At 38.7% G+C, this 20287-nt stretch overlaps 1 protein-coding gene across 1 annotated transcript; it reads right to left on the bottom strand.

The window, feature by feature from the left end:
• Positions 1-11940: 11940 nt before the first annotated feature.
• LOC122432528 (selenide, water dikinase 2-like) lies at positions 11941-14200 on the bottom strand. The gene has a single exon (XM_043454518.1). The coding sequence runs from the start codon at positions 14043-14045 to the stop codon at positions 12690-12692; it is 1356 nt and encodes a 451-aa protein (XP_043310453.1). The 5' UTR covers positions 14046-14200; the 3' UTR covers positions 11941-12689.
• Positions 14201-20287: the final 6087 nt, after the last annotated feature.

Below are 20287 nucleotides of genomic sequence, written 5' to 3' on the forward strand. Positions count from 1 at the left end.
TTAGCTATGGGTGACATTTTGCTGATACAAGTAAACTTAAGCCAAAAATAATGGGATACAAGTTTTTGAAAATCAGCCTTTGAATCACGTAGAAATACCGTATCAGTCTTAGATCAGTTTATTTAGTGAATAATGAAACTAAGTAGGTAAAGTGAAAGTGAAAGTCATTCAGTTGTGTCCGACTCTTTGTGACCCCATAGACTATACAGTCCATGGAATTCTCTAGGTCAGAAGACTGGAGTGGGTAGCTGTTCCCTTCTCAGGGGATCTTCCTAACCCAGGGATCGAACTCAGGTCTCCCGCATTGCAGGCAGATTCTTTACCAGCTCAGCCACAAGGGAAGCCCAAGTACGTAATAGTGTCATTAATTCTAATATAGTTATTTGTTTACTAGCAAATACCAATATATAACTGACTATAATAAATGTGGTACCCTGGAAGCTCAATAAATGTTAACCTGGGGCATTCCAAGAATGTAAGGTATATGTTTGCCTCTGCATATGTGCTTACAACTTATGTTAAACTGGTATAAAGACAAGCATTATATAGGTATACTAATATTGTTACTGATTTTTAAATGGTCTTAATATTGTATTAATAGATCCATACTCACAGAGGTTAAGAATCCCAAGCTGTAAATAAACAGTTTCATTCAGTTTATGAAATGAAGAAGAAACTTGACAAATGGATCATTGCTCCTAATCGTTAAATGTTCACAATGGAGTTTCTCCAGGCAAGAATACTGGAGTGAATTGCCATACCCTCCTTCAGGAGATCTTCCCAACCCAGGGATAGAACCCAGGTCTCCTGTATTAGAGGCAGATTCCTTACCATCTGAACCACCAGGGAAGCCCTTAACTAAATTTAGAACCAAAGATTCTCTCCAACATCTATTAGCATTTAAAAAAACTTGGGTGTTTTATAATTATTTCTAGTGGTTTTTATTTTTTCCTTCCATAATTATCAAATACCAGTTTTATAATAAATTCATTTAGCTCAGACTAAAGATTACAAATTAATCAGTAGTCTCATATTATAAAACTTTTCATATTTTTCTCAATCGTTTGGTTCTTTTAAAGTTTTATGCATACTTCTGTTAATTTTATACTGATACTCTAAGTATACTGATCTTATTTTCTGTCCTAGATATAGATTGTCAACAAAGGCAATTACTACTCATAAATATAGCATCAGTTTAGCATTTACTGTCTCAGAAACCAAGACATTACGGGTAAATGACAAGGATAAGGAATGAGAGTAGGTAGTTATTCAGTGAGACAATTAAGCAGAAAGAAATAAGTGGAATTGAGAACACAACTTACCTTGAAGCTTGCTGTCATCTAGTGCAAAAAGGGACACAGGGTGATTTGTTGTGCTCTTGCCAGGTAATACAATAGAACATACCCATTGCTAGGGACTGGGAATAAAATAAAACATCTAGTATTTATAAGCACTTGAACTTACAGCAATATGTAATAAATGATAGTGGAATAAGCAATTATTCTCATTGTGAGGAATTTTGATTTGGTATATTTTTAATGTCCTGGAGAGGCTAAATAGATGAATTAATAGGCCCTTAGGGCATCCATTTGAAATAATCACATTTCACTTTTTAAAGGTGTGTAGAGCAGAAAATTAAAAAATTTGTGCTAAAAATTAAGTTACAGGAGGTCTATTTAGTATACACTGTTTGCAATAAAATAAAAACTATATACATTAAAATATTTATGGCATATTTTTACTAATAAATTGATAATTATACATTAAGATACAGAAGGTTTGATTAGAACCAGACATGAAACAGCAGACTGGTTCCAAATTGGGAAAGGAGTACATCAAGGCTGTACATTGTGACTCTGCTTATTTAACTTATATGAAAAGTACATCATGAGAAATGCTGGGCTGGATGAAGCACAAGCTGAAATCAAGATTGCCGGGAGAAATATCAATAATCTCAGATATGCAGATGACACCACCCTTATGGCATAAAGTGAAGAACTAAAAAGCTTCTTGATGAAAGTGAAAGAGGAGAGTGAAAAAGTTTGCATAAAACTCAACATTCAAAAAACTAAGATCATGCCATCTGGTTCCATCACTTCATGGCAAATAGATGGGGAAATAATGGAAACAGTGAGAGATTTTATTTTGGGGGCTCCAAAATCACTGCAGAAGGTGACTGCAACCATGAAATTAAGACACTGGCTCCTTGGAAGAAAAGCTATGACCAACCTAGACAGCATATTAAAAAGCAGAGACATTACTTTGCTGACAAAGGTCCTTCTAGCCAAAGCTATGGTTTTTCCAGTAGTCATTTGTGGATGTGAGAGCTGGACTATAAAGAAAGCTGAGCGCCGAAGAATTGATGCTTTTGAACTGTGGTGTTGGAGAAGACTCTTGAGAGTCCTTTGGACTGCAAGGAGATCAAACCAGTCAGTCCTAAAGGAAATCAGTCCTGAATAGTCATTGGAAGGACTGATGCTGAAGCTGAAACTCCAATACTTTGACCATCTGATGTTAATAACTGACTCCTTGGAAAAGACCCTGATGTTGGGAAAGATTGAAGGCAAGAGGAGAAGGGGACAACAGAGGATGAGACTGTTGGATGGCATCACTGACTTGATGGACATGAGTTTGAGTAAGCTCCAGGAGTTGGTGATGGACAGGAAGCCTGGAGTGATGCAGTCCATGGGGTCACAAAGAATCGGACAGGACTGAGTGACCGAACTGAACTGAACTGAATGAATACGCATGTAACCTTTTTTCCTATTGTACTAAGAAGGGTGAACAGACATACTAAACTTTTTGTTCTAGAAGATTTTATAAATTCAGTTGGTCAAATATTTATGCAGTTAATGCTAAAAATTACCATTCTAGATTCCCTATAATATGTTGGAGCTTTTCAAAACCAACTATGAAATCTTATTCTCCAGATCTTCACTTTATAGTTTAAGCCAGCCTCTTGTTTGTCCCAATTGTTATCACTGCCTCAGGCAGTTGTGATGTTAAGCAATTGTTTTCAACAAAATGTGCTAGGATTAAGGTTTATCCCACTGAATATACTCTGAATCAGGTCAAATAGTGAGAAGCCTGCTAATGGAGCTTTTGCAGGGATCTACCAAATAGATCAAATATGTGAGAATGGGCTTTCTAAAGAGTTTCAAACAGTTTATCACCTCTAGAGCCTGCTGAGCAGCTAGCTGGTTTTCATTGCAAGATGGCTGATTTTCAAGGTTATTGTGGAGCGGGAGAGAGAGAAAGAAAATGGGAATAATGCAAGTCAAATAACAGAGGGCTTTTGCTGTTTACTGAGATTTAGCTAGTTTTCTTGAATAACTACTCCTTGGATTGTTGGAAGCCTTAGGTTAAGTTTTGGAGTTTTGAAAAAGTTATCATAATTTTGGCTACTTTTATCAGTGTACCTATGGCTTCCATGCAAGAGCAGATTTTGGAGATTCTTACTCTGCCATTCTGAAAATTGTCTTCCTCCAATAGTGTTTCGTAACTTTTAAAAACCTCTTGCACTGGGACGTGGCACAGATGTTAAAACCTGTGAACTCTTGGAAGCAGGTATTTGCTCACATACTGAATGCTCACATACTTTCTTCTCTACTTCTTCATGATCTTTCTTTTGAAGTCTGTCCCCAAATAGCTCCCCTATTATCTGAAGTGCTTAGGACCCATGTAGATTTTTTTAACTTTAGAGATTTTTTTGCTTAGTTTTTTGTTTTTTACACCCAAGGTGCCAGAAGAATCTCTGGAATCATATTTGCTTTTGAGTAGCCTTGTTTACCTTCATCCTGAGTCATTCGGTGCTGGTGTAGTAGAGCTTTTCAAAATCTGGGTCAATCTCGTTTTGCTCTTCTAAGTAAATAATTTTTTCCCCTAAATTCCTCTATAATTACAAGGATTTAAAAGATATTATATATTGCATAGCAATAAACACATTCTTGTTGTAAATCTGTTAAGCACATTGAGGAAGGTTGAAGTGTTTCCCAGGACTTCCTTTCCAGGGTTTTCTGTTAGAACATCACAGTTGTGAGCTCCGGTAGCTACAGTGCTATCACCATAGCTATACGATGAACGTGCAGCAGATCTTTGCAGAAGATTGCACTAGCTCCTTCAGAGCCATAATTATTACTGGAGTGCATCTGTATATCAACTTGAAAAATAGTCACAACCAAGAAGTTGAGAGTTATGCTATTTGGTGGGAATTTTTAGGACTTCAAGCCTGGGAGAAAGCATCTCAAGTGACGCTGAGAGAACTGTTCTAAAGAGGTAGAGCGAGGAGTCAGTTTAAATAGAAGTTTGCAACAGGGAGCAGGTAGTCTGAACATCAAAAGATTATTGTTCTTAATAATCAAGGAAAACCAAATCTCTCAAGTTAAGGAATTTAGTAGTTTTCTATGTATGAGAAGATGCAAGAGTCTGGGCTTACTGAAATCATTCCTTTCACATGCATCTCAGCTATCTGTGGCCAGAGCTCACCGTGGGAGTTTCTGATGGCTGTTGCTTATGCTTTTCACATCCCACTCCCACCCCAGGCTCCTCCGTGTTCACCATGGGGAGCGGCGGCAGCTTGTGGCAGCAGCTTGAACAACGCCAGAGAGCAGGCGTTGTTCTTCCTAGGTGCCCTTTGGAGGGCCAGAATCATGGATGGCTGTGACATCCTTGTTTATTGATATGGCAGGAAATACTCCATTTCATACATATGATAGTAGTTTGTATTTAAAAATGGAAATGTGGAATTGAGTAGTGCAGTGATTGTTTAAAGCAGACTATGTATCACCATGAAACAGATGAATAATACCAAATGGATAAAGCATCAACTCTTAGTTGACTTCATAATCCAGTTTAGCATATCTTTTCTTCTAGAGTGAACGTATGGGAGAAATACACATTTGTTTTACTATGCCATCTAAAAAGGTGTTCATTTGCATGTTCAATTAAAAACCAAAACGAAGCTGTACCAACTCCCATGTCTGTGGTCAGCTGCCAGAGTTTCCTTAACTGACTGAAGCTCTTCTGATTAAAAAAGTGTCAGTGCTGAATCACTCACTCGACTCTATTTCTCAGTTACTTTTTTGGCAAGACAAATACGTTTTTGCATGCAAAAATCTATTGTTGTATTTAATTATCTCTGCAGATATAAAACATCAATATAATTTTAATTAAGAAGTTTTTCATGTCTCTGGGAGGTAATCTGTTTATGTGACTTTGGAACTTTTAGGTTACGAAGTCTCCTGCAGGAAATGTTTTAAAGTTTTATTCCTCCTTCTTTCTTTTTCTATTTAGTGAAGCAGGACACAATATTCTTTTGATGATATACATTGATTGTGCTTAGCTATGAAAAAAATATTTATATAAAATATTCATATTAATCATAACTATGCATGTCCATAACAGTGCTATCTGTAAGAACATTTTTGTTTTTAAAATAAAATAATAAATTCCAATTAAAAATTCAATGTAAGATTTATTATAATTTACCTAAACTCTGTATTGCTCTTTCTCTCTAATGTGTATGCACATCTCTGAGTATTTTAGGCATTACCTGGAATTATGGAACATAGTAATATTAACTGGAAAATAACTCAGAATCATGATTTTGTCATTTTAAGATAGTATTATTAAAAAACTCTGCTTTCTCTTGCTTTTTCGATGGTCCAACAGATATTGGTAATTTGATCTCTTGTTCCTCTGCCTTTTCTAAATCCAACTTGAACATCTGGAAGTTCATGGTTCATGTACTGTTGAAGCCTGGCTTGGAGAATTTGAGCATCACTTTGCTAGTGTGATGTGAATGCAATTGTGTGGTAGTCTGAATATTCTTTGGCATTGCCTTTCATTAGGACTGGAATGAAAACTGATCTTTTCCAGTCCTGTGGCCACTGTTGAGTTTCCCAAATTTGCTGGCATACTGAGTGCAGCACTTTAACAGCATCACGTTTTAGGATTTGAAATAGCTCAACTGAAATTCCATAACCTCCACTAGCTTTGTTCACAATGATGCTTCTAAGGCTCAATTCATCATCAAAAAAGCAAGAGAGTTCCAGGAAAAAAAATCTGATTCTGCTTTATTGACTATGCCCAAGCCTTTGACTGTGTGGATCACAACAAACTGTGGAAAATCCTTAAAACTATGGGAATACTAGACCATCTTACCTGCCTCCTGAGAAATCTGTATGCAGGCCAAAAAGCAACAGTTAGAACTGGACATGGAACAACAGACTGGTTCCAAATTGGAAAAGGAGTATGTCAAGCCTGTGTATTGTCACCCTGCTTATTTAACTTATATGCAGAGTACATTATGTGAAATGCTGGGCTGAGTGAAGCACAAGCTGGAATCAAGATTGCCGGGAGAAATATCAATAACCTCAGATATGCAGATGACACCACCCTTATAGCAGAAAGCAAAGAAAAACTAAAGAACCTCTTGATGAAAGTGAAAGAGGAGAGTGAAAACGTTGGCTTAAACCTCAACACACAGAAAACTAAGATCATGGCATCCAGTCCCATCAATTCATGGCAAACAGATGGAGAAACAGTGGAAACAGTGGCAGACTTTATTTTCTTGGGCTCCAAAATCACTGCAGATGGTGACTGCAGCCCTATAATTAAAAGATGCTTGCTCCCTGGAAGCTATGACCAACCTAAACAGCATATTGAAAAGCAGAGACATTACTTTGCCAACAAAGGTCCATCTAGTCAAAGCTATGGTTTTTCAAGTAGTCATGTATGGATGTGAGAATTGGACCATAAAGAAAGTTGAGCACCAAAGAATTGATGCTTTTGATCTGTGGTGTTGGAGAAGACTGTTGAGAGTCCCTTGGACTGCAAGGAGATCAAACCAGTCAATCCTAAAGGAAATCAGTCCTGAATATTCATTGGAAGGACTGATGTTGAAGCTGAAACTCCAATACTTTGGCCACCTGTTGTGAAGAACTGACTCACTGGAAAAAATCCTAATGGTGGGAAAGATTGAAGGTAAGAGGGATAGGGGATGACAGAGGGTGAAATTTTTGGATGGCATTACTGACTCGATGGACATGAGTTTGAGCTAGCTCTGGGAGTTGGTGATGGACAGGGAGGGCTGGTGTGCTGCACCCCATGGGGTCACAAAGAATCAGACATGACTGCATGACTGAACTGATAAACTGACCAATACAAAAACTGACCTATCTCCTAACATATTCATAACACCAAGAGAAATAATGTATTAAAATGCTTCAGTTAACTATTAAACACAATTCAACTATAAAGTAAAATGACCAGCTTCAATACTAAACTCAGTATGCTTACTAGAATCTGTAGGTTTAATGCAGAAAACTGGTAGACTCTTGAGTGTGTAGTTGTAATAATGTTAGAGGTTTTAGAAAATAAAACAAGATTTAACCTTTGATTTTCTTTCTAATATAAACTGATAGAGGTAACTTACTGCATTGAGCTAAATATAGGTTATGTTCTCAACTTATCACTCCCTAACAAATGAATTGCTCAGTACTATCACTAAAGATTTTTTCATTAAAAAGTACATTTGTCAATATTTTTGTTAAAATACATATTAACTGCATTTTCAAAGAGAACTGTTTTTAATTTTACTGCTTTTGAGGAGAATATAAGAATCTGTTTTGGTCCTTTAAAATACCCTAGAAAAAAATAAAAGTTTCTAAAATATCAGAGCATGTAAGTTAAACCAATGTCAAGGAAATGATCACTCCAGTAATAAACTAAGTGACAATTTAAGCTCATTTATTTCACAAGACGATCAATATCTTTTTTATAAGCTATCACATCTTTATTACTAACGCTATATCACTTTTAGGAGGTTTCAGCTAAATGCATATTTCTATTTTTTAAAATTTTGTTTGCTTTCCAAAAAGCTACAAATGACCTAATCTTTTTGCCCATTCTGACCTCATCCTTCAAAGTACAAATTAAAACTACTTATCATTCCCCATCAAAAAGAAAAGCTCCTGCTTTTACTTCCCATAAAATATAGAGAATGGAAAACTTACTTGGAAGAACGAATTAGAAAGCTTAAGTCTATGTTGTCTGATTGCCATTTCCTCCTTGATTTTCCAGTGTGTTCTTGATTAAATTTACCAAACATGCTTAAAAAGTCAGTAAGTACAGAAAACAAATGGTTGTCCTACATGCCAGCATTCTTTATTCTGGTCCTAGTCTGGTTCACTAAACCAAACCAACTGTATCACCAACACAACCTTGCCCTGGCCAGGTACCAAGCATTCCCACAACCTCTGTTATGGTGGGAATATAGGTATATGTGTGGGGGCTGGGGTGGGGATGGGACTGGAATAGGAAGCAACATTTGTCTCTCTCTCTCTCTTTTTTTTTTTTTTGCCATACATTAAAATTTATTCCAATTTGGAATGGAAAACTGAAATATTTGTCTTAATTGCTTTTATTATCTGAGTTTTGGAGAGTGTACGAACACATTTTACCATGTGAAAAATTGGTAGGACCACTCCAGGGACTTAAAAAGGCCTGTCCAAGGGAAACCAAAGGTGCATGCGTGCATGTGAATTTGCTTTAGTCGTGTCTGATTCTGTGTGTCCCTGTGAACTGTAGCCCACCAGGCTCCTCTGTTTATGGGGTTCTCCAGGCAGGAATACTGGAGTGGGTTGCCATGCCCTGCTCCAGGGGATCTTCCCAACCTAGGGATCGAACATGCTTCTCTTACATCTCATGTATTGGCAGGCAGGTTATTTACTACTAGTGCCACCTGGGAAGCCTGAAACCGAAGGTAATTTCACGGTAAATCTTCCTTTGTAAACTACAGAATCAAAGCTGTGAGTCAGTTCATACTGAAGTCCCCAGTGCCAGCTTGGTAACAGTGAGAATTTCCTTTCTACTTCTAGCTGGAGTTCAAGACCATGTAAGAATCTGTTTGTAATTAGTTCAGTCTTCTTGTTATTAATATTAGTATACTAATAACATCAGTGCTGTTAATATTATCAGTATAATAATTATACTAAAATAATATAATATGAGCAGTAATAATATTAGCATTGTTAGTGTTACTCTCCCTTACAAGCATTGCTTGTAAAGGAATAGTTCTGGAGCATACTGTGCTTCGTTTATGCAAGTGTTGTCACCTAGAACAGCTGTGAATCAGGTTATTCTAGGCATTTTCTTTCACAAGTCTTAAATATCTTGGGTGTAGGAATTCAAAGAGATGTTTGTAAAATCTTCATTCTTAGTACCATATAAGCCACAATTTCATATCTAAAAAAGTCACGTGACAATATGTTTGGATTGGTAAGATCATACATACTGCAGGCTAAATTTCCTTACAATAAGTAAAAGTGAAATGGTTATATGGAAACCATTATAGAATGCAAGAAAAATTTCAGGCTTTGGGAAAGCCTTTGGGAAAGCCTTTGGGAAACATTAATTCAAATTCTATTTTGAATTTAAAACTTTCTGTATTCTAGCTACTTGGCCTTATCACCTTTGGCAAAATGAAGAAAATAATGCCAACTTGCAGCTTTATTGGGAGGGTGAAAAAGGTAATGCATGTAAAGTCCCTATATTACTGCCACAGAATAGATGGAAAATAAAAATAACTTCTCTTTTTCTTTATACTAGCAGATAAAACTATTAAACATTATTTTTCTTAATTAGAAATAATGTAAGTGTATGGTGCATGAATATTTTAATTCATTCAGCATTTAATGATTTCTTATTCTTTAAGTTGAAAATAGCAATCATGTAAAACACTATGCTATTTTAAAGTAAAGCAAGCAAAATGGCAGATATAAAAAGAGAAACATTCTTCTGATGTAGTATGAATTAAGTTGTTATCCAGGCAGCCTTGAGTTTGGATTCTGAAAACAACATTTTTGAAAAATTCAAAGTTCATCCTTTGAGGAAAAAAATCAATGATATATTGTCAACATAGCTACTTCATTTATCATTCCTATTAGATAGGAAACCATATGGAAGAAGTGGGGTAAACACTACTTCAATAACTCAGATCTTAGAATCAATATGGTGATGGAAATGACACCTATGAGAGTTAATGAAACACTAGGACACCTTTATTGTGGAAATGCTCTAGAAAAGAAATGGAATTGAATATCTCACTTGTGCCATCAAAATGTAATTTTCAGACTAGTCAGCAAATCTTATAACTGAATTTTGTTCTCATATTTGGGGCAGGAGAGCACTAATCAGAACACAAAATTCTTGGAAACAGTTTCGCACTGTCCGAATCAGCATATAGACCATTGTCCTGAAAATAGGAGGTCCTATCCAAATAATCTCAGTTGAATATATAGGCACACTCTTTAATCTCAACAATTAATACTGATGTAATAGGGTTGATACAGTGCTAAGTTTCCTAAGACATATCCTCAAGATAGCATCTAGCATATAGTATTCCCCCCAAAGTATTGACAGAAGCATTTATTGATATTTTGCAAACTTTCTTATTTGTCTTTGTATAGATCAGAAAGAATGACAAGTCCACTTAGGATATTAATTGGAGTCACTGCAGAATTTAAAAGTTCATTGTTTTATTTTAACCAAAAAAATATTTTCTGTTTAAAGATTATCCATTTCTTAGATGCCTTAACTTTTCCTTTATTTCAGTCATCAACACTTGGAATTGACTTTTTAATTCACATTTTTTCACAAATGTTAAAGCATATGGAACAAACAGTAAATGCATAGCCAAACTGTGATACAAATAGTAGGTGATTTGGGGGTTAACTTTGTAGCCAGAGGCCAATATAGTACATGAGATTTAAACATGAACTTTATCCCGGTCCTCAAGGAGACAGAATCATAAATAACATATGTAGACTTGCTTTTGGTTTAATGACAATGTGTTAATTAAATTCAGTAAACTAATGATCAGCACATTTGCAAATTTAGAATCAAAGCATTAATCAGTACTTGTCTAAATTCCCCAAGAAACCAGTAAACTACAAGTAGCTATTTTGTTTCACATGTACAGTTTACTATTCTGTAATTATTTTTTCTTCAAATTGTTGAAGGGAAATATGCTATGCCCAGTTTTAAATAGATGTCTTTACAGAAAACACGGAGATATGATTTAACTCACATACCCCACCAGTGTGTTTACTTCCTTCACATCAAACATGACTCTGAGATGGTTATGACCTTTAAAGGTAAGTCTTTCTGCCAAGTCCCTGTTGTCTCACTTCACTGTCTTTTTGATTACTGGGTATATTGGAAATGTTCCTACTGTCACACTGCTTGCCTCAGTTTTATCCATTGCTTTCTTCTGATTTCACCATACCCTGCTCTTAATAACTGGTTTATTTTCGTCTTAGAGTTGATTTTTCTTTCTTTAACATTTGTATGTTTATTCCTCTTCCATAGCCTCTATCCATCCACACTAGTAAATCCTGGGGTTTCCTGGGTCTTCTTCCCATTGTTTTTAATAATATTTATTACAAAATAGTCTACAATTGAATAGAAAGTAGATTTTCCACTCCCTTTATATTCTTAATGATATCATGCATGATACCAATTAAAGTAATCTAGGTATGATTTGCAGTTGGCCTTGCTGCTGGAAAATTAAAATTATAAAAATACTGATAATTCAATATATAGCTGTGAAGAGTTCTATAGCTGTTTCTATGGCATAGTTTTTTTTTTTTTACAGATTATGAAAATTATAGGGTATCTCTACGGGGTACAATTAACTTCTTTCCATCTCTTCTTTACCATGGCAACATGTTCTCTTTTCCAACTTGAAATGTATCAAAGGCCACCTGGGTTATTTTCATATTCTCTGCCAGCTGGCACAACAGGAACATAGGTTCATATTTACACAGGGGAATTGGGGGCAAGGGGTGACAGGCATTGCTTTTCCCCAGAGATGAGTTGTTGCTGCAGCTCCTCATGATTGTTAAAATTACTTCAGCTGGGTGAAGTCTGACAGTCTTCTTTTTTTTTTTTTTTTTTTTTTATTTTTTTTTTTTTATTTCACTAGAAATCGCTTTATTGATGAAATCACCAGGAATTTTCAACACAAGATTTAACATCTTAATGTCCACCAAGGCCTGGGCTCTGGGGTTTGGTCTGCCTCTCCCAGTCCTTAAAGGGGTTTAGAGAGAGACGTCATTAACAGAGACCAAGTAAGGTGGTTGGAGGTCCTCCTTTCCCAGTCATTGGACAAGCTGCTCAATTCTTGTCCAGAGTAGGAAAGAGCCAGTGTTTCAGAGTAATCTAAGAATTTGACATTGCATTTAAATCTCTCATAACAATTTCAATTTATCAACAATATTGGTCCAAACTTATTTCTGATCTAAGTGTTTTTCATTTTGGATTTTTGGTGTAATTTTAATAAATAATCTCAATCCCTGTGCAGAAATCAACTAACCCCGTGCCAAGAAATATATCTCAAACCTGAGTAATCTCCTCTTGCTCTTGGAAAGAGGAAACAAGGGGTTTTCCGCTTTTTCCACTCAAGAGATGACCAAATATACACCCCCGACCCCCCGAAGTCCAAAATGTTACTTCTGGCCTTGGAATGTGCAGCTTTTGATGGGCTGATTCAAATTACCTAGGAAGAGCAGCTGGAACTACTATGCAGGCAGCCTTCTTTGGAAATTTCTTCCTAAAATTAACTCTAGCGAATGGTCCATGCTTGTGTATAAAGGCTGTACAGTCCAAACAACTTCTGTTGTTCCATCTCACAAGCTAGGCTCAGAGGAGGCACTGGAGTTCTCAGGAGCAAGAGGAGTAGCAGTGGCCCCACGAGGCAGGACCTCAATAACGCGAGGCTTGTCAATGATCCGGGCTGTCCGGTTTCCCTTTTCCACAATACCGACGATCCACGCTTGATGGCCCTCTCCATATTTTGAAGATTTGATTTCTGAACAAAAGCGAGCTGCCTGTTCTCTTGGCAGACAAATCAGTAGCCCCCCAGAAGTTTCTGCTGAGGTTCCTTGCAGGAGACCGAAGCGCCCACTGGCCTTGCTGATGGCAGCCATCTTGGCAATGATGGGCAGGTTATGAATGACAAAGGAGACCTCATTTCTTTGTTGTTTTGCAAGGTTCTGAGAGTGACCCAGAATGCCAAAGCCGGTGATATCTGTGGCTGCGTGGGCATTAAACGTGTGCATCAGTCCGGCAGCAATTCTATTGAGTGTAGCCATGTTGAACATGGCTTCCTGATAACCCAGCTCTACCTCTTCTCTGGAGACCACCATCTTTATCTTATTCCATCGTTCAGGATTATCCAGCCATTGGTGGGCATTGACGGCAACCTGGGTTCCTAAGGGTTTGGTTAACACGAGCACATCCCCAACAACGGCGCTGTCAGGCAGGATGAATTCATTTGGTTGACATACCACAGTGGCAACTCCACCGATGATAATCCAAGGGTTTACCACTGTTTGCCCACCAGTCACTGCAGTCCCTCCTTCCTCGGCAGCATCCCGAAAACCTTTAATCATGAGTGGCGTTATCTTTTCTCGCTCCTCCTCAGGCATACTCTGGCTGACGCTGAGTAGCATCAACATGTTGTCACACTCAGTAACGCCCATGGCGTAGAGGTCACTCAGCACGTTGGCGCACGCGATGCGCCCCATCATGTAGGGATCTTCCACCAGGGGGTAAAAGAAGTCGGTGGTCTGCACCAGGGACAGGCCCCCGTGTCTCAGAGGTATGACGCAGGAGTCCATCCCAATGCCCAGGGTGGGGAAAGGAGGGCTGGGTTCCGACCTCATCGGCAGACCGGCTTCCTGGGCCGTCTCTTCAAGGCCTCCGACCAGGCCCCGGCCCGGCGCGGGCAGCACCTCCGGTCGCGTCAGTCCCGCCAGGAGTTTGAGCAGCGTCTCCTGGGGGACCTTGCAGCCTCAGCCCTTCATGCCAGAGAAGCCGGTGAGACGCCAGCTCGGGCTGAGACCCAACGCCTGGGGCTCGAAGGGCCGGTAGTTCGAGAAGCCCCGGCCTAGAGGCGAGCACACCGGGCCCGAGGAGCCTTCCCCGGCCGCCACTGCCGCCATAGCCTCTCCGCCCGCGCCAGTCGCCGCGACTTCCGCCATTACGCCTGCCCGGCAAGGAGGGGGAAAAGAGGATGGAGGAGGAGAGGTCCCTTTTACTTTCCACTCCAGTTAGTAAGGCGTAACGACGTTACCGCAGAGATTCTCTGGCACGACTCGCGCAGCCCAACTGCCGCCACACCACGCGCTCCAGGACGTCCTCTGACAGTCTTCTGATACATGCATAATTTGAATTTCATCAGTATTTACCAGCCAGTGAGTATAAATGATATAATATTAACAACAACATTCTCATTTTACTGACTTAACACCTTTACGAAGTGAAAACTTGACTATTCAACCCATAGTCTTCAAAAGATTCTGAGCATCTCCAAGGTGTACCCCAGGGACATGCATGTGACCCAACTGAAATATTCTTGGAAAATATGTGAGAATGCAGTATTAACTTATAGATTAATACAAAGTATTTCTGAAAAGACATATTAATTTTAATAAGAAAATAGAATGTTTTAGATTAAAATAATTTGTAGAATTAAATTTTAAAAAGTGCCTAGAAATTTGGAAAAATAAAAATGGTGCTATATACCTAATATCTTGGGGGAATAATACTAAAATACCCAAAAGTATTTTCTTTGAAATTAGATAGTCTCATTAGTCACTGATTCAACAAACTCAAGGTTTCTTATAGCATTTCTTGGAGGATGAAATTACTTATAGTTACTTGTGGGCTTCCCTCGTGGCCCAGCGGTAAAGAATCCACCTGCCAATGCAGGAGATAAGGGTTTGATTCCTGGGTGGAGAAAATCCCCTGGAGAAGGAAATAGCAATCCACTGCGGGATTCTTGCCCGGAGAATTCCCATGGACAGAGAAGCCTGCCAGGGCTGCAGTCCGTGCAGACACAAAAGTGTAGGACATGACTTAGCTACTAGACAATCAGCATCACCATATTTGCTTTTGTTTTCTTATTTGCTAATTGATGTGTGTGTGTGTGTGTGTGTGAGAGAGAGAGAGAGACAGAGACAGAGACAGAGAATGTTTTGTTTCAAAGTTTCAAATTCATTTTTTTTTTTTTTTCTGTTTTCATTTAACTGGCTCTCATGCTGCTGGTAACTCTTTGGCGCCTAAAAAAATGAACTCACCTTTCTGCACTATGCAGAGAGAGGTCTAAACAGGCACTGTCTTGGTTTCCTGTGAAAAATTAAAGGGAAACTTTCATCATATCGCGAGCCCCTGAGTCCTGCAAATAGAGGAGGAAAGTGTCCTTAAATGACTGGCAGCAGCGCTTTGCTTCGGCGGCACTGACCTTGACTTCTGAATGGAACGGTGACGGCATTTGATCATGACTGAGGAGAACCTTAAGAAACTCTTGCTGGCAGCTTGTGCCATGGTTACCACCGAAGACCCGACGTCGGGGTCATACCTTTCAGAAATACTGGTCAGTGAGCTGCCCTGAAGTTTGCTGCTGCTGACGACGGCGCTGCTCCTGTTGCCGGCCACTTCACTTCCAGAACCTTCAGTCACCAGAGCCAGGTAGCTTTCCGCTAGTGGAGACTTCCAGTGACTACTGATCCCAGCGCAGACCGGCGGCCTCACACAGAGGCATCTTATCACTGCTCTGGGTAAGACAGACACTCTGTGCTCTGTGGTCCCCGCCACCCCGCGTGACACAAAGGGAGCGCGCCCCGAGGGTCTGATGCCCTGACGCTGGGCTGGGAGGTTCTGCGCAAGCGCTCTGGCACGGTCTCGGATGACCACCTCCGAGGTCAGCCTGAGCTCTGCTTCCAGAAAGATCCTGAAGACACCGAAAAGGAAGAGCAGACCGCTGCTGAAAGGCCGCGCCCAAGGCGGGATTTAGGGTGGATGGAGCGCTCCAGCTTTCAAGTTGACTGTTCCCCAACCTGAGATTGCAGACAGGCCGGGAGGCACGCTGGTCCCCTCTGCGTCTGTCTGCTGCTCCCACGGCTCCGCGGGGCAGGAACTTCCGTGGAGCAGTCCGTAGCTGTTCCTCTGTAGACTCTTTAAAAGAAAATGGAAATAAGGTTGATGGAAAATAAGCAGTCTGTTTGTTTATTTTTGTAAAAAAAAAAAAGCTCAAACTATATAGCCCCTCTAGTATTTATTAGTAGTCTAAATAATTTGCTACAGAAAGCTCTCTTTCCCAAACTCCCTGTTTATTAGGCTACTCACCAATGATTGCTGTTTGGTTGTTAAGTCCTCCAGATGAGAAAGATGTATGACTCATTTTGGGTTTAGAATTTTAGAGCATTTATAAATACTTCACATAGTTGTGTGTATTTCGCTTGCTTTGCCCGGAAGTAGATTTTGGCTTCTCTGTCTCCCTTTCCAGAATGAAAACTGCTCTCTGTCTTCCTCTCGTCCTTGAACCTAGATGAACTCCAAGTACAAAGTGCCTGGTTCATTATGTAAGTTCTGGTCGACTGAATTGCTATTTTGATATTAGAAAATTGCTTTTGAAAATACACCTTGTTTTGAAACAAAGCTGTGAGTTTATTATTTGGGTTTCAGAGTATTGAAAAATAATAACTACTGCCAGAAAAAAGATTCCTTAAGGAATATAGATTAAGGCAGTGCTTTCTACTTATATGAGGAGGCATAGGAAGCATTTTCAGGGTTTAAGACAGAGGCTGTTTGATGAACCCTGTAAATAATCTTACTCAGTTAAGCAAACCTGGGAACCACCATAGTATCCTTTGCTCATCTATAAAATTAAAGGACTGAATTAGGTGAATTTTCTGCTCTAAAAAATTCTGTGCTTATGGGACCAACTGCTCAATAATCTAAGCCTGGAATCACGTATCTCTGTCACAGCTCAAGTTTTTAATTTAGATCTATGACTTTGGGCCCAGTGTTTACATTTTGGGTCATGTTAAATTCTCTCATGAAAAGGTCAGAGGGCTTAAATAGATTATTTGTCTGTGAAATTCTATAACACTTATACTATCAGTACTTGAATCACAGTAATATTTGTGGTTATGAAAGTGAATTAGTTGCATTGTCTTATGGTGTTTCAGTTCTTGTGTGGAGAAGTTAGGGAAGCATTTCTGCAATGTACAGGATTCTAATCCAGTGGATGTTACTATTTGTGAGAGGGTGGTCTGAGATCTGTTATAATTCACAAGCTCTATTGGAAACCAAAGATCAGTGTTGGGTATTGAACTGGAATTCTTGTTTCTCCTGTTGCAGATATTCTGATTTTCTCATTTTGAAACCATTAATAAGAGCACATTTATTGATTTTTGTCATCTAAATTGCAGGAATCAAGACTCAAGAAGTTTTTCTCTGAAAGCCAGGAATTTAATCCAGTGTAAAACCTAATTGGTGGACTATTTAGAAAAGAAGGTGATAGACACTGGGTATCATTTATTATAAGCCATAGATCATTCATTTAGTCTTGATTAAGTTATAGTAGCACCTAAACTCATAAATTATTATTAGAGAACTTTTGAGATTATGAGAAGCTGAGTCACAAATGCTTTGGAAATGCAAAGGTCTAGGTTATCTTTGTTTGAACACAAAAAAGAAGGTCAGGAGGTATTTACTTCCCAGTTACAGCAAACTCTTTCCCTTTAGTATTAAAAAAAAATATATATGTCCTTTACATCTTTTCTTTCTAAAGCTGAGTTTCTGGTTGAGTTTTTGTTCACCAAAATGGACATGGGAGCTTTGTCTAATATTCAAGAGTTTGTTTAGTAATGACTGTGGAATTATAAACTAAAGGATGTAAAGTTTACCATTAAAAACAATATTTTGGAATTATTCTTATAGAAAATTGCTTACATACTTTTTAATATTATGCCTGCTGTTATGATTGTTTAATCAGTCACATAAATTTGAGATAAGTAAATAAATAAATATTTAAAGATAAATAAATAACCAATAATTATTGTTTTGCTATCCTAGCTCTAATAATCTAGTGTAGACCTGTGCAGAGTCCTTAAAATCAGAAACATAAAGGCTCTCTGTTAAGAAAAAAATCATAGACGAAAGTATCTCTAGATTAAATTTAAAGTACAATGCAGAATTTTGATTATCTGTAACAATTATAAGAACAGATTTTTGCATCAGAACAGAAAGTACAATGAATGTGGAAACTAAAATTTGAGAGAAAAAGTTAAAAATTTAAAAAGAAGAAAAATTTTTATTCTAAATACAGAGTCAAGGCATTTTTGTATTGGTTACTTTCTTTATAGGGCTTCTCTGGTGGTTCAGACAGTAAAGAATCTGCCTATAGTACAGGAGACCCAGGTTCGATCCCTGGGTGGGGAAGATCCCCTGGAGAAAAAAATGACAGCCCACTCCAGTATTCTTGCCTGGAGAATTCTATGAACATAGGAGTCTGACGGGCTACAGTCCATGGGGGTCACTAAGAGTTGGATGTGACTAACACTTTCACACTTTACATTCTTTATATTGTTTTTTTGTCAGGGTTGGAATCATAGTATTTACTTGTGTTTTTTTAAAAATATTTCAAAATTTATTGGAATTAGACACTCCTATTATTTCTTCTCATTTTACCGGTGTGCAACAGTATTTTCATACATTGCAGCATTATAAGTAATTGTTTATTTATTAATGACTGTCTATAGCATAATGACAGGACACTAGGATAATCAATACAGTGATCAAAATACTGAAATTCAGATTTATATGGGTCATGATTGTTTGATCAATCACTTAAGTTTACAAGTAGCATATTTGTAATGCTTTCCTTAGGTCAATATATTCTTGAGATTGCACAAAATCTTGTATGGTATCTGTAAAGAACAGAGGAGCTTTATGATAAAAAAAAATTGTAAACATGGAAAATCGGAGCTGTGACTTGCTCTCATGGCCCTTCCTGGCTCCAGCCCTCTTTCCTCAGAGGCTCCTCCAGGCTGTCCCCCTCACCTTCAGATTTACACTCCCTTTTAGTCTTCTTGCTCTTCCTTTTAAACCCCTTTGTCTCACCTGTGTTCTTTTTGCCCTTTTAACTCCCTTAGATTGCCATTGAGTTTTGGATCCTCTGCCTGGCTTTGATTTCTGCCTAGGATGGTGCTCCTGAGATCAGTCCTTTGGTCTCTGCACAGATGCTCTGTGACTATCAGGTGACCACTGAATCTGCCCCAGGTCCCCTGGACACTGCACCTCTGTTAGTGGCATCTACTTTTCTGGGAGGGAGCACCTAGCATTACTGAGATTTAGGCTTCCTGTCAGTGATAAACTTGACCTGAATAAAGTTCAATGTGAAAGCACATAGAGATCAAGTGTGAATAATACATTAATGGTGAATTTTGTGCATTTTTAAATTCTTAAATAGATGTAATAGGAAAAAAAGATGAAGTTGGGTTTTGGTTTTTTTTTTTTTTTTAGTGATACAGTAAGCCGTTCTTGCTATATGTTGTTGTTGTTCAGTTGCTCAGCCATGTCCGACTCTTTGCGCCTCCATGGACTGTAGCACACCAGGCTTCCCTGTCCTTCACCATCTTCCAGAGTTTGCTTGAACTCATGTCCATTGAGTTGGTGATGCCGTTCAACCATCTTGTCCTCTGTCATCCCCTTTTCCTCCTGCCTTCAATCTTTCTCAGCGTTAGGGTCTTTTCCAATGAGTCGACTCTTTGCATCAGGTGGCCAAAGGATTGAAGCTTCAGCTACGGCATCAGTCCTTCCAATGGATGTGCAGGGTTGATTTCCTTCAGGTTTGACTGATTTGTCTTCTTGCTGTCTAAGGGACTCTCAAGAGTGTTTTCCAGCACCACAGTTTGAAGGCATCAGTTCTTTGGCACTCAGCCTTTTTCATTGTCCAGCTCTCACATCTGCACATAAATACTGGGAAAACCACAGCTTTGACTATATATGGACCTTTGTTCTTGCTATACTTGTTTTATTATCTCCATTTCACAATCAGCTGAAACAATCAAGGTTAAATCAAAGGAACAGAACCTTACAAGTGACATAATTTAGATAATAGAAGATTTATTTTAAGAATTTGACCATATGCATTTATAGGAACTGGTTAAAGCAGTCTTCATCAAGCTTTGTTTTGTGTCTGGGGTCAGAGTCTAAATCCAGCAAGGCTGGCAGTCAGTAAGGGAAGGTGATGTTAGGTTGGGCAGAGGATGGAATAGGTGGAGCCCATGAGGATGAACTGAAACTTCCTCTTTCTCTCTGTCTCCAGGACTTCAACTTTGCTGACGAGATCTCTTCCAGAACATGGTGTCCTTTAGCACAGTACTAACCAAGTGTTTGGCCCAACAAGGATCCTTCAGGAGCCTCAGAAGCTGCA

The sequence above is a fragment of the Cervus canadensis genome, chromosome 31 (assembly GCF_019320065.1).
Source record: "Cervus canadensis isolate Bull #8, Minnesota chromosome 31, ASM1932006v1, whole genome shotgun sequence".
Lineage (NCBI taxonomy): Eukaryota > Metazoa > Chordata > Mammalia > Artiodactyla > Cervidae > Cervus > Cervus canadensis.